The following is a 14,777-nucleotide window of genomic DNA, read 5'->3' on the forward strand; positions in this document are numbered from 1 at the left end:
AGTTATTTTATTGGCACGTTTACTTATTTGAAATGGAAAAAATCACGAATCGGATACGACTGAAATGGGAGAAAGAATGAATCGGTATGAGAATATTTCATTTCTATTAAGCCGTTTACTTACCATATGAAATCAAAATAGGAATGCAACTGGTTACAATTAATGTTATTCACTAATGTTTATGAATTAGAATTAAAACTAATTTGATTACTAAAATATCACTACAAAAATAAATGTTCATGAGAGGTATATATATTTCTAGGGTTATGGGTAATGGGGTTATTGAAAATACGTGGGATATTTTGGTTAAAAAAATTCATTCTTGAAGCTTTCATTCCTAAACCCATACCCCCTAGTTATCAAATTTTGGGTTATTCAGGAATTGATCCTTGACAATGAGGTGGGACCTGTACTCATTCTAACACATATATATGTTCATACACCGGAATCATTCTCGTCATTTTTATTCCCATTCCAGGTAAGTAAATGTGTCAGTATGTAAGTTTTCGAAAAGCCATCTACCTAGCAGAAACCTCCTAATGTTTCGAGTCTAGCAGCGGCGCCACCATTCGGACTAGAATCCTTTGTGCCTCACGACGCCTGCCGTCAGGATCTCTTCTTCAGAAGATCAAGTTTCGACTTAATTTCTGGATTAGCCTCTAGGAGATTTCTGAGATGTTTATATTTTTCATGTGTACCACAATTGAGTGTAAGCTGGTTAGGCCTAAGTTATGGGCTGCCAAGGAGTTGCCACCCTCATCTATTACTTAGGTAGTTTCTGGATTAGCTTCTAGAAGATTTCTGAGAGGTTTATATTCTTCACGTGTACTACAATTAATGTAGGAAAGTAAAGTTTAAATGATCGATTTTTCCATAGGAGGCGAAGTTATTCCAACTTGTATTAGGCTTGCTTTTATGCGAACGTCTCTTGATCGTAATGAATGCTTGGATAGAGACTTAGTTGTTCCTCGCGGGGCTGTTGATATAATATTATCAACTTCTATCTAATAAAAAAAAAAAACAGAGAATATGGTAATTCTCTTAACAAATATATCAATTATAAAGGGTGAAATGGCGAATGTTATTCTGGGTCCCGCTATGGAACATGACTACTACCTCCACTAACATGCTTCAACGGCTATGGATAAAACACTAGCTAATATATGGGAATAATTTGATTGACATTTTGATACTTCGAGCAAACATCTAACATTATCATAACTATTAAATTGATAAGATTACATAATCATAACGCACAAGGAATAAAAAAAAGTTAAATTTTGATAAAAAAATTATCTTGTTAAAAAATAATACCAAACATTTGACGTGTTATTATGCCTCTTGGCGAGCTTGCTTCTTCATCATCATCAGAATCAAGACTCCTATCATCTTGGGAATCCGATTCACCTATTGATAGTTGTCATCTTCAGAACCATGGCTTTGTGATAGCTCTGAATATGAGTAATCTCCAGGAGTCGTGCAGAAAAGAAATCACTAGTAAGAATCTAGATATCACCCCCGTCTCTTTCGTAGCACTATCAAAGATTGAATTGAGATTCCGCCGTTTTGGTCACCAATATCATACAGTACAGTCTTGCTCCTTCCTAGTAATACCAATGCCTCTTAAGCTTCAGCCTTCATTTCTCTGTAAAACCAAACAAATGATCTAGTAATTGAAAAAAAAAAAGCATGCATAAAGCAACATAACTTTTATTGAGAATGAATGCAGATCAGCAAAACATAGCATTCAACTGCAATTGTAATTCATGCCAGATGAGAAACGACTTGTTGGATCGACCTCGCTGTATACCCAAACAAGACGAACAAGGCCAGCCTAAGGCTCTAAATACACAGCCACAGTGGTAAAATGACTCTAGTAAGCAACAGGCCGTGTCTCACCCGCAGCAGACCACCAGTACTTTTTTTTTTTTTAGACGAGAGATCTATTGATAAATGTATATTACAAAAGAACCTAAAACGCTTTTCTGGGCCTCTTTAGGTCCCCTTTGTAACAAAAAAAACAAGAACCTAAAACGCTAATGGCCCCACAGAGTGAGCACCCCTGTGCAATACTATTAGAACAACAAAGTGACCCAAGAACACAGCTACAAAATGCTACTCTAATGATTGATTTTTTCAATAATATAATTAAATTAAAATAATTATTTCGTAGGCTAAAACTTGTAACGAATCAGTTAAAGATGGGCAAAATAATGAACCCACGATTTGGACAAGTAGTCGACATTTTGGGTGCATTTTTCAGACTCCAATTTTATGCACTTCTCCATTAGAGATGACCTACCAATACTACTAAAGTATAAACTGCAAGATAAACTCATCACTAAGTCAGTGCAGCTTACCGACCTTATAACTAGTGGTTGAACTCTAAAAGTGACAAGAGCCAGAGAGCACACCAAAGCCCACATCTACTCTTGTTGACCTTTTTTTTTTTTTTTTTTTCAAAACTTACTGTAGGAAAAAAAAAAAGTATGGTAGGTTTTAGGGAACCTACACTTGGGTGTACTATAGCTGGTCTGTGGGTTCGCTAGGGTTTACGAAAGTGGACCATAAACACAGAAGTATTACTACAGCTTTAACTAAGATGTAAAGACAAGGACTAGGTCACATCCATAAGCACAATATCAGATAAAGAATAGTAATTCAACTGATCAGCTCACCCTTTTGACCTTGTACTTGATTCTCTCGAAATTCTCCTCAGCATTAGCAAATTTCTGCCTTTTGACTCTTCCCCTCGACCCTGAGCAGATTTGGGTCCCTCTTATTGGCTGTTTTGATTCCTGCTTCTCTGTTCCTCTGCAGCTTCAACCTCTTCTGGTTCCCATTTTTCGGAGGAACAATTTCATCATCTCAAACTTGAGTTTATCTTCCGATATCACCATATTCACTCAAGTTTCTGAAAACCATAATTAGTTTGGTATTTCCCAATGGCCAACATGGGGATCGTGCTGCATATAGGTCAAATGGATGGACCAGTCTCAATCCAGCTACAACCTGGCTGTGTCTTCAACCCCATACTTCATCACGAACCAATGCTAACTCCTGCATTATTTGGGAGTCCTTGTCTGATTCTCTCAATCATCGTCTCATTCTCATGAATTTTGCAAGCACTAAGCAGAGCTCCCCAAACAGAACCATCAGCTTTCAAAGGCATTTCTTTAATAAAAGCCTATCTAAGAGCCCAGCTCAACCGTACATACCAACCAAACAAGCATGATATTGTGTTTCAGGGACAATCCAGTAAACTTTCTTCATAGTTGAAGAACATCAACCCTTGGTTTACAAGGCCTGCATGACTGCATGCTGTTAATAACCCAAGGAAGGTTACACCATCAGGAGAAACCCCACTGACTAGCATTCAGGAAAAGAGCTGCAACACATGTATGCCGTACTGCTTATTATGGTACTCCATAAAATGATATCTTTGCACTCCAAGGCCTTAAAAACCGAAATAGCCATACCCAAATGTCCACTCCTAACATACATGTTGATCAAGGCATTTCCCACATTGCTATTCACCATGAGATCTGGCTGAGTACTGATATAGAAATGCACCTGCTGGCTTGAACTCAAGGAACAAACAGAAGAACATGCTGACAATACATTGACAATGGTAGCCTCATTCAGCTCAACTTCCCAGCCCAGCACCAGTTGTTGGAAAAGTCTCATTGCCTCCTCACATAAACCTCTATGTGCATAACCACCCACAATGCTACTCCAAGAAACAAAATCTCTCTTGGGCATAATGACAAACAAGTATCTTGCAGCCACCAAAGAACCAGATCTCAGATAGAAATCCAACATTGCATTGTCCAAAATCATATTACACTTGTGTACGTTCCTCAAACAATGGCCATGAACAGCTTTACCTAACTTGAAAGCTCTTAAACTAGAACACGAAGACAAAACAGTCACAAGAGTAGTAACATTGGGTTCTGCGTCCATGGACATAAATTTAACAAGTGCTTCCCCTACAAACCCACACTTGGAAAGACCCGAAAAGATCGAAATCCAGGAAACAACATCCGGATCGCTATCAAATCAAAAACATGGGTAGCAGAAACAATGTCATTTTGAATTACATAAAAATGGAGCAAAAAGTCTTTGGATGAAGGTATCAGATAAGTGACCAAATTTCATGACATGGGATTGGATTTCTTGGCCTTTATGGAGTGGATGGAGCAAGCAACATGCCTTGTGAGCACAAATGAATGTGTTGTGATTATCGGAAGTTCAGTGGTGGAGCATTTGGTTATTCAGTAAAACAGCATTTTGTGGTGCAGAAAAGTTTGCTAGATATCCCAGCCGAGGGATTAAAACTTGGGGTTCTGAACCTTTGATTTGTCTCATTGTATGAGTGTCAGGCTGGGTACAATGACTATTCGCTGGCATGCCATATACATGTTTTGGGTACCCTGCTTTTGCATACTGATCATCTTCCGACGGACAATAGTCCAAAAGTCTCCTACATCAAACCAGACATCAGAACGCGATTAATTTCCGCGAACTGAAGCAACACAAAAGCACAAATCCCCAGATCTTATAAAAATATATAATGCAATATTGCAATGAACAGACATTAGGACCAACTAATGACTCCTTAGATAAAGAAAGCATATTCTATGGGAAGACCAAAACAGAACATAGAATATGACTCAGATGAATCTGAACATCCCAAAAATTAGATATTCCGATCCATTGCCCAAATGGTTTAAAACTGGAAAGCCTACTATCTCAATTTCCTTGAACCACAAACGAAAAGATCACCCAATTCCAAGATGGGTGTCACGGTAACGTAGTTCACAGAATCTGATTGACTTACTGATTAGTTGTGATCTTCAAAATCATCAGCTTTTAACAGCTCTGAATCTGATGAGTCTGATTCTGTCTCAAGAAGACCTGCAGAAAAGAAATCACTAGCAGAGTCTAGAATTTGGTTTTCTAGTATTTTATGTTTCTCTGATGCCTCAGTTTCTTTTGTAGGACCATCCAAAACTGAAATGGGATTTCCATCATTCGGGTTACCATAAAGCGCAATGTGCCTGTAATAGAGCTCCAATTCCTTCTCAGCAATAGCAATGAAGTGCCGCACAGACTCCAGCGATTGCTCATATTTGGATTTCTCCAGTGCCTATTAACAGGGAAAAATAAAGTCAGTAGTATGAGCAACGAATAAATTTCAACTTTCATTAATAATACAACTCACCATAAAAAATAATCTAGAATATTTTTGGATAAAAGATATTCAAAAAGCAACACGTATCACAAAACCCTGCTAACTTCTGTTTTATATACTTATATGTGTGTGTGACTGTGTGTGTGTGTATTTTTTTTTTTTTTTTGAATTTTTGAAAACAAACAGATTTTATTAAAAAGAAGATGAATACCAACACAGTGGACTAGGAGTCCACAAACAAAGAAAAGCGACATGAACCAAAGACCCCTCACGAAACTCCCAAAAGAGAAAACAAAAGTTACTCCTAAACTGCTGCTGCTCTCCAATCCCTTAAAATACAAGAGTAATAACTTTAAAACCTTGCTAACCTCTGTTCATCAAAACTGCTTAACATAAAATGCATCATTCCCTATATAAGGAGAAATTGTGGATTAAGGGTACCTCAAAATCAAGTTTTACAGTCTTTAATAAAAACCAATACTAAAATCGAGAATAAATTCAAGTAGATAGATTAGAACAAACAGCATGACAGTTCTGAATAGATTCAATACTAGGCCTACCAGATTGTTGCCTACGGCATGCTACCAATAAGGAGAGGGGGAAAAAAAAGCATACATCTAACTTAACTTTCAAACTTTAATCAGTTCTTTGTCATAAAAACTTAACTCCATGGACCTCATGAAACTTAATTGTACTCGTATGTCCTGTGTCAATATTAATTTACAACTATGCCGCTGAAAGAATTCAAAATGGGCTCAATGAAATGTTTTATTTTTGGGCTAGTTAAACCCAATATAAAGGATGGAATGCTAAAATATTGAGTGTCAAGCAAATATCAGTTACTAACATGTTCAAGCATCAAGATGTTGATCATTTTTGAGGAAAACTTTTGTGAGAGATGCAAATAAGCTGGAGAAAAAGCAGCAGTTGTACTGCAATACATCTGTGTGTTTTAGCCACATCAGAAAGATTGAGGTGGAGGTCAAGTAATCAATCGGCTGGGCATGCATGGTTCAAGCCAAATAAAAACTCATGACTAAGGTCATGCATGGTTCAAGCCAAATAAAAACTCATGACTAAGGTCGGGTATTCAATGGGATGGGCTGTTCACCCAGACAGGCAGAACCAGGCCGCCTACGGCCTTATCGACAGGCCAAAGTGGTGATCAGGCCTCTAGAGGGCTACAGATTGTGGCCCACAGGAATTGGACCCGCCCACAAGGTTTTGATCACTAAATACTTAATCCAAAAGTAAGAGAATACTATTTACAAATGAAGTGTGGAACACTAGTTGTTGATGCAACGCCGAATGATTTAAGTGAACCTGAATACATACTCAGAATTGCAAAAACATTCCAATGAATAATGTAATGAGAATATGAGAGCATGTTGAAAACTGAAAGAAGAGAGAGACATATGTAGAGAGATCGAGAGAGTATAAGAGAGCATGAGAAAACAAGATGATAGGTCAAAATGTTAGGCCTACTGTCTAGTAAAGTCAAATGAGATGGTGGGCAGGAAGCTGAATTAGAAAGAGCTGCTAGAATAGTTCCAATTATACCATGCCGAGAAAGAAATTACTAAATTGGAATAGGTCCTAGTGCAATACCAGTGCTTGTCACTCTTTGAACTCAAAAGACATGCCATGATTTGAGAGTTTAAAATAGTATAGATTTCATAAAAAAAAAAAATAATAATAATAATAAAAATAAATAAATAAAAAATTTGTCAATTGAAGCAATTGTAGAGAAAGCTCAAAACTCACCCTTTTTTTCGATAAAGTATCTACAGGTGACATTACTGCCGGCTGCACATAGTTCTTTCCTCGATAAAATATTATGGTGTCATCTCCAACAACCTGAATTGGGATTCCCCCACTCAGTCTAGCAATTTCCTGTGCATACTCATGTACTTGGCCAGGCTTGCAGGGCTTGCAAATAACCTTTACCGTTTCATGTTTCTTCCAATGCAAATGCATATTAAGAATAACACCTCCAAAAATTCCTCGTTTGCCAATTGGGGCATAGTTAGACTTCTTTTGGGCCATTTTCTTCATATAAAACCGCTCCTCACCTGTCAGATAATTTGGTTGTACCACAGGACCCTGAATTTTTGGAATTTCATACCGCTTAAGTCTTTCAATCAGCAAAGCCTCCTTAACTCTGGCCTGAACAAGAACCAAAGTTAGAAAGGAATGACTACAATTATTAGATAAATCGACAATTATCTTCACAAGAACAGTGGCATAGGATAGATTTTAAAAGAATGACAAAACCCAGCTGGACAGGGGGAACAATATCAGTTTTGAATGCATTGAAATGCTGGTTTCACAGTGTATCAGTGACTTCGAGACCTACCAACCATGGAAACAAATGACTAACAAAGTAACAAGAATATGAATGAAAAAATTTCTTTGATGGCTACACAGCAGGGCGACAAAAGTGGGATAAGAAGCAAGAATAAAAAACCTAGTCATGGCAAGAAAAACATGCATACAAAAAATAAAGATAAAATCAAACTAGCTGATGATAGTTAGAGTGCCCATGTAAAAATACATAAGTTAAACATAATTTGCAAGTTCCCAATTTCAGTCTATTGGTAGTAGCTTCCAAATCCAATGAAGTGTTATACTACCACATATCTATCTTCCAAGACCAGCTGATTCTGTAATCAATTAATACAAGCACGGATCTTCTGTAATGAGAGAGAATTAATGCAAAGTACCATCTTCTGTAAAGATTTTGACACAATTCTTTAAAACTCATCCATTTTTCTTTTATAAGCTGGAAGAGGGGGATGACTCGGTCAAACTCTTGCCATGAGTGTCATGTTCAACCATTAAACAACTGGATCCCAAAAAATAGACTAATAGAGAAGAGTAGTTCCCAGGTGTTTTTTTTTTTTTTTTGGAAATACTGTGGTAAAAAAAGATTGGTTCAGAACATGATACTCTTATTTTTCTGTTGTTTTCCAAACTCAGACCCAAATTGGTCATATATGTGAAGGCTTAGTAATCAATGTAGGTGCAGACTTACCATCACTGAAAACTATGTTAGTATGCACAGGCAACCCAAGGGACTTAGCTGATAATAGTACTTGTGAGATAGGAGGACTATATGTCCAGTATTTACTTGGATCTCAAAAGGGCTTAGATACCTTGCAGAGAAACTAAACCAAGAGGAAACCTAGGTTCAATCATTTCCCCCATCTAAACCCAGTCTCCCTTTTTAAAGAAAGAAAGCTAGACTTAGTAAAGAGTGTACAACGAACTATGGGGAAGACATTACCTTACTGAAATTGAAAAACAAAGCAGGAGCTAGAGGGGAAAAATGACAGAAATCTACAAAAGCTGGAAATTCCAAAACGAACTCTATAAGGCTGGCGTACCCAAGAAAAAAGAAAGTAGAGAGTTTCCATCCTACTGATAGAGTTTGTATGTCCATCAGTTTTCTTTAATAATGGAGTCAGCAAAATATGGTTGGAGAGGAAGTTTCCGTCCTAAGTGAACAAATTTTTATTTATTTATTTTCATAAGCAAATATAAGATAGAGCAATGTGAAAAGATATGTAATGCAACAAACATGTCCAGCCAAGCAATACAGAGGAAGCCAAACAAAACAAAAACAACCTTCAATGGATATTACCGGTTAACAAAATTAGTGTGGATAGATGAGAAGATTTCACTCAGAAAGTCCACCTTTTTTTCTTTTCAGAACCACGAAAAGGTGGTGCAACATTCACTCATCCCTTGCATTATGGGTGGTATAATCGCACCCCTCAGAAAACCATCCCTCAACAAAAGATTAGACAATGTACTCCCTCTATAGTTCCCTATAGGTTTAACAAGCCTCACCTAACAACCTTGTGCAAGAACAAAGATATAGGTACTATCCATACCAAAGCTATTTGCAGCAGGAGTGGAAAGTAAAAAAACCAAGTTGCATCCATAGGGAAATAAGTCTGGTACCTTTTCAAGCTTGAACTTGATTTTGTCCTCAGCATTAGCAAACTTGTGGCTTTTCTTGTTCCCCTTAATGCGAAGCCGACGGGGGTCCCTCTTGTTCGCTGCTTTCCTCTCATGCTTCTCCCTCTTCCTCTGAATCTTCAACCTCTTCTTGGTCAACCACTTGTGCTTCTTAGGAGGATCAACTTGGTACGTCTCAAACTTGAGTTTTCCTTGAGATATCACCAAACTCACAGACCCATGGCTCATGTTTCTGAAAACCCAACCTGTGTTTGGTACATTTGGGCGCCGCAAGTAGTCATGGCTTAGAAAACCCGACCTACAACCAAGTAAACAAGCTAATTAAGGGATTCGATGATACGTAAACAGTTCCGAATTGCAAAAATATGAGAGAGAGAGAAAGAATACCTTCGAATTCCAAAGAGAATAAGTTTAGGAGGCGAAGATTTGAGAACGGAAGATGCTAGACGAAACACAGCAGCTTTTGCCATTTCGCTCTGGAAATTCTCTTTCTCTCATGAGGGAAAAAATGATGGAATTTAATTGAAAGTGAGGATTTCATAATTCCTAAAAGTCAATTCCCTCGTTTGGCATTATCAGATTGGAAATTTTAAATTTTTCTGTGGAAAAAAACGAAGGAATTCGTTATTTAAATTCCTCACTCCAATTTCCACCAAAATAGGTGTCATTTACGAATTCCTTTGCAGTATTCAATTTTTATTTCCAAAATCAGACTTTTTTCTATTTTATCTTTTTATTTTTTTTAAAACTTTCTTAATTTATTACATATTTCAAATCCTAAATAGATGCAACCAAACAATAGAAAATGCAATTAATGGAATTTTAGATTGATGGAATTAAAGATTTCATTACGGATTTTATAATTTTCTCATCCAAACGCACCGTCACAGAAAGAAAGAAAGAATGGAATTGTCCAAGGCCAGGTCCACCCAGGTAACCACGTGTCAAGGCGGCAGGTGGAATGTTGACTTTTATATCTATACTCAGCCAATAGTATTCCACCACGTCAAATGAAATTGAGCCCTCATCTTTATTTCCTGAACCCTTGCCTCTTCTCGCTCGCTCGCTCGCTCGCTCTCTCTCTCTCTCTCTGTCTGGCTCTGGCGACACCCAAAAACAAAGCGTTTTTCTATGTTCATCACGATCATCTAAACAAGAACAATTCCAGTGAGTCTTTTCATTTTTTTTTATTTTTAAATTTTTTTGTAATTTTCCCAGCGTTCAAGTATTTAGGGTTAGAGATTTCATCAATCAATAGTAACTCTTTACTGGGTAAATTTGCCTCAACCCATCTATATTGCTTGTTTATTATTCTGGATTCGTGTTCCTGCTAACATATGTGTGATATTCAACTTAGTACAATTTTCTTTTTGTTTCTGATTGTTTTGGTCTGCTTTCATTTTCAATTTGGGTGTTTCAAAACTGTGAGGCAATGTAGGAAATGCCACTGATCATTGTCTTTGTCTTTGACCACTCAACTATGCCAATTCAGTTGCTAATTGGTTTGTTTCAATTTCTGTTTTTTCCTTTCATGTAGCCTAATTCACATAGAAAACCATAAACAGAAATGTCACTTTCTTCTCCTCTTTTGGGCTGTTTGGCAACTAAACAAAGAATTCAGGTTTTTATTAGATGAGACTTTGAGACGGTGAGTTGAAATTTATACAGGCAGTGTAGCTTAAAAAAGAAAAAGAAAAAGAAAAAAATGTGTAATGAAGAAGACATGAAAAGAATACATAGAAATGAGCTTCATCTGTTAACGCTTGCTCGATTTCTTTTTGTGGTCTATATAGAGTATGGAATCTTCTTAGATTACTTTCCACGTCATATCTGGCAATCAATGACACTTTTGTGACTGTGTCTGCTGAAACATTATTTGCGTGCCAAGGAAAAAGTATTGAAAAATATTCTTATGGCTGCAGTGGAGTTTACAGTTGATGGTGATGTTGATGGTGAGGTTGTGGGCAGTTCTGCTGAGATGGAAGGAAGTAGAGCAGGTGATGAAAATGAAACCGGTGCAAGTTCTGTTGAAGGAGCATTCCAACTGGGTCAGGAAGAAAAGATAATTCTAGATTCATCTGGAAGGAACATAATTCCATCGGCAATTCCTGTAGTATCAGTTGTTTCAGCAGATGAGCCATATGTTGGTCAAGAGTTTGAAACGGAAGCAGCTGCTCATGCATTTTATAATGCATATGCCACTCATGTGGGATTCATAATTCGTGTAAGCAAACTCTCTCGATCAAGGCGGGATGGAACTGCCATTGGCCGTGCACTTGTTTGTAATAAAGAGGGTTATAGAATGCCTGACAAGCGTGAAAAAATTGTAAGGCAAAGAGCAGAGACCAGGGTTGGTTGCAGAGCAATGATTTTGGTGAGAAAAGTAAGTTCTGGTAAATGGGTTGTCACAAAGTTTGTAAAGGAGCACACTCATCCTTTGACACCTGGGAAAGGTCGAAGGGATTGCATTTATGATCAATATCCGGTCAGTTCTTGTTTTTCTTTTTTGGCCATTGGCTCTTGGTTCATTATTGTACCTTGCAAATTTCTGACGTATAATCCTTTCTTAATATGTCGAGATACCACTTTAGAATATTATTATCTAAAACATCTCCAAATTCAAAAATCTTTCTTCCCACACTTGGATCTATATCTAACGTTAGTTGATCAAAAATTCCATGGTCAGATACTGACCAGGTGAACACTGCTAGGTCATACCTCCATTAATTCTGTTATTTACAACTTGTTTCATGCTGTTAAAAAGATGGTAATTTAAGAAGTTCAAAACTAAGCAAGATGTATAGTATAATTGCTGTTCATTGTAATTGGCCTCGAAGATACTTGCTTTGGAAAACGAATTTGTCTGTACTCTTTGAATATCATGCTTTGGTCTTGGGCTTCATTTGGTTCTCTAGATCGAATTGAGTTATTATGTAGTTTTCTTATCTTTCACAATGATATTGTTAAATTAGTTTTGTATATACTACCCAAACTTCTAGAAGATGTACAATTGTTTTGGATCCTTGATACTCGTTGACAACTTATTTTTATGAGAAGCTACTATATTGTAGTGCTCAATATTGAAATAACTCCTTATCTTCTGTTAGTTTGGTAGTGTGCCAAGAATGTGATATTGTTTCTCCAATATGCCATTAGTGCATTATTTGTCTGAATGTCTTTTCATATAGTCCTAAGCTCCTAGTTTTACAATTTTCTTTCCTTTTTGAAACTTAGTTTTACCAGTTTGTAGTAGTTTGCAGGAAATTCGGACGTACTTAATGGTATCAATTGGGTTCTGCTATGTCTTTGTATAGATTGCTTTCTCCATTTTCTGCTTTAGCTACTCACAGTTCTTATGAACAATTATGGTTAACATCTAAGCTAAACAACTGTCCAGTTAATATGGTTTCTTAGAACTGAAATATTTTTCTACCTTTTTAGATTATTAGATTACTTATCAGTAGTACTGTCATTTCTGAATGCAATTTCATTTTTTAAATTAGAACGTAAATGGCGGTTTTTTATAATTAATGTTGTATTCCTTGTCATGTGTGAGAAACTCCAAAAATGACCTTGAAGTTTTAAGAATCATAACAGTAATTTATTTTTTTGTTTAAAAAGTTCATAATGTTAATCTTAGTTTGTATTCTCAATACCTTTTTATTTCTTATGCAGAATGAACATGACAAGATTCGGGAACTATCCCAGCAGCTGGCCGTAGAGAAGAAACGTGCTGCAACATATAAAAGACATCTTGACCTAATATTTGAGCATATTGAAGAGCACAATGAGAGCCTATCAAAGAAGATCCAACACATAGTTGATAGTGTGAAGGAGATTGAAAGTAAGGAGCAGCAAGTTTACAGATAGTCTGCCTTCGGCAATATAAAGCACCTTTTGTTTTGTGAAGCGTAGAATCAAGCTATGTTGTGGAGAATGCTACAGGATGAAGCAGATTGTTTGGTTTCAGTGTTGGTTTACGATACCTTGTGCTTCACCTAGGTTTAGGTAACTAGTTAGTTTTGTAGTTTGGCATGTTTTAGTCAATGGCATTCATTGGACTGCTTTGCATAATGTGTTGTCTACAGCAAATGTTTCCTACCGCAAATGTTTGTAGGAAATTTGTTGAATCCATGTATAGTTTACCTGGGCCATCCTTATCAAAATGCTTAACATGCAATAATTTTAAAGAGTACTAGGATGTCCCAAGGAAAGTTGAATCCTCTATTTAATTTGTATAGCAGAATATATGTCCTTTTAAGTTGAACTTTTTAAAGTTTCCCATTTGTTGATGACCTCCAGAGTGAGAATTTCATAAAAGTCAAAAAATGAAGGGAAAATCTCACAAACAGTACTTAAACTTTCGGCCACTAATAACTTTCGTACCTCAAATTCAAAAAATATCAGATTGGTACCTGGACTTTTAATCCCGACCCAATATTGGTACCTAGAAACAGAAAAATCGTTAACGGAGTTAACTTTTAAAGGGTAGAATTGTCATTTCACTGTTCACCTTCTCCAAAACTCTCTCCTCCCTCTCTGCAAACCCAGATTTTTCATTATCTTCTTCATACCTCACACACACAAACCCAAATCGACCAAAGAATCCCCAACACTTCTCCAAACTTTCCTTCCCATCACCAACATCTCATTCAAATCCACAAAAACGTGACCAAAATCGTCGAAATCAAAACACGAAACACCAAAACCGCCACCAACAAACCCCTCCGAATGCAACCCCATCATCTGTTCTCCTTCTTCCTCTTCTCCACTCCCATGGCTGCCCATCGACTCCTGCAGTTCACCGTATCCACAATAACACAAAGAAACAGACCTTCAATCCAATTATCAACGAAGATTTCAATCTTAATAGCATATGCAGAGGGACCGTGGGCTCTTCGGCGACGGCGGAGATGAGATCGAAGCAGAGGCTAAGTGATGATTCCGACGATGGTGGCGAGGAAAATCGCCAGAAGCTGCCACGCGTTTTTGGTGACATCGGCAGGAGTCGACACGAACCAGAGGGAGGAGAGAGTTTTGGAGAATGTGAACAGTGAAATGACAATTCTACCCTTTAAAAGTTAACTCCGTTAACGATTTTACTGTTTCCAGGTACCAATATTGGGTCGGGATTAAAAGTCCAGGTACCAATCTGATATTTTTTGAATTTGAGGTACGAAAGTTATTAGTGGCCGAAAGTTCAGGTACTGTTTGTGAGATTTTCCCAAAAATGAAATCAAATCATTATAATGAGCTTTATCCAGTACTAGTGCTTCTCTGTAAGTAGTATACGAAATTATATGGATTGTACCCCTAGATTGTATTGAGTAAACAGTAACTACCAGACCAAACATTTAAAAACAGAAAAACCATATGTGATAAGATTTAGACACAAAAGGACAGAAGCCCAGGCCCAGAATGAATTGGAGCAAGCTTGGCTCCACATTTCAAGAGAAATTGACCAAAAGCTTCCATTTTTTGAAAATATTACAGCACTGCCACTGAGTGGATCAGATAACCCCAAAACGGAGGTCTATTGTCCCCAAACATGAACACTAAGAGCAACTCCAACAGCTTCCCTATAATTTTTGTATAATAG

At 37.2% G+C, this 14,777-nt stretch overlaps 3 protein-coding genes across 4 annotated transcripts; 1 reads left to right on the forward strand and 2 right to left on the reverse strand.

The window, feature by feature from the left end:
- Positions 1-1,162: 1,162 nt before the first annotated feature.
- Positions 1,163-9,715, reverse strand: LOC133710004 (uncharacterized CRM domain-containing protein At3g25440, chloroplastic). Of its 2 annotated transcripts, XR_009846435.1 has the most exons (6): positions 9,566-9,715; positions 9,161-9,476; positions 6,959-7,360; positions 4,841-5,149; positions 2,679-4,483; positions 1,163-1,645 (listed from the first exon to the last, which is right to left on the reverse strand). XR_009846435.1 is itself a non-coding variant. In XM_062135975.1 (5 exons), the coding sequence occupies exons 1-4, from the start codon at positions 9,646-9,648 to the stop codon at positions 4,844-4,846; spliced, it is 1,107 nt and encodes a 368-aa protein (XP_061991959.1). In that variant the 5' UTR covers positions 9,649-9,715; the 3' UTR covers positions 1,163-1,645; positions 4,841-4,843. The 2 variants fall into 2 exon arrangements, 1 of the variants encoding a protein (XP_061991959.1); XM_062135975.1 differs by lacking the exon at positions 2,679-4,483.
- On the reverse strand, positions 3,370-3,963 carry LOC133711561 (pentatricopeptide repeat-containing protein At1g08070, chloroplastic-like). The gene has a single exon (XM_062137665.1). It carries the CDS (start codon positions 3,961-3,963, stop codon positions 3,370-3,372), a length of 594 nt encoding a protein of 197 aa, XP_061993649.1.
- A 472-nt stretch (positions 9,716-10,187) lies between the features above and the next one.
- Positions 10,188-13,473, forward strand: LOC133710006 (uncharacterized). Its single transcript, XM_062135977.1, has 3 exons — positions 10,188-10,345; positions 11,101-11,663; positions 12,854-13,473. Exons 1-3 carry the CDS (start codon positions 10,189-10,191, stop codon positions 13,046-13,048), a joined length of 915 nt encoding a protein of 304 aa, XP_061991961.1. The 5' UTR covers position 10,188; the 3' UTR covers positions 13,049-13,473.
- The last annotated feature ends 1,304 nt before the right edge of the window (positions 13,474-14,777 follow it).

The sequence above is a fragment of the Rosa rugosa genome, chromosome 5 (assembly GCF_958449725.1).
Source record: "Rosa rugosa chromosome 5, drRosRugo1.1, whole genome shotgun sequence".
Taxonomy (NCBI): domain Eukaryota; kingdom Viridiplantae; phylum Streptophyta; class Magnoliopsida; order Rosales; family Rosaceae; genus Rosa; species Rosa rugosa.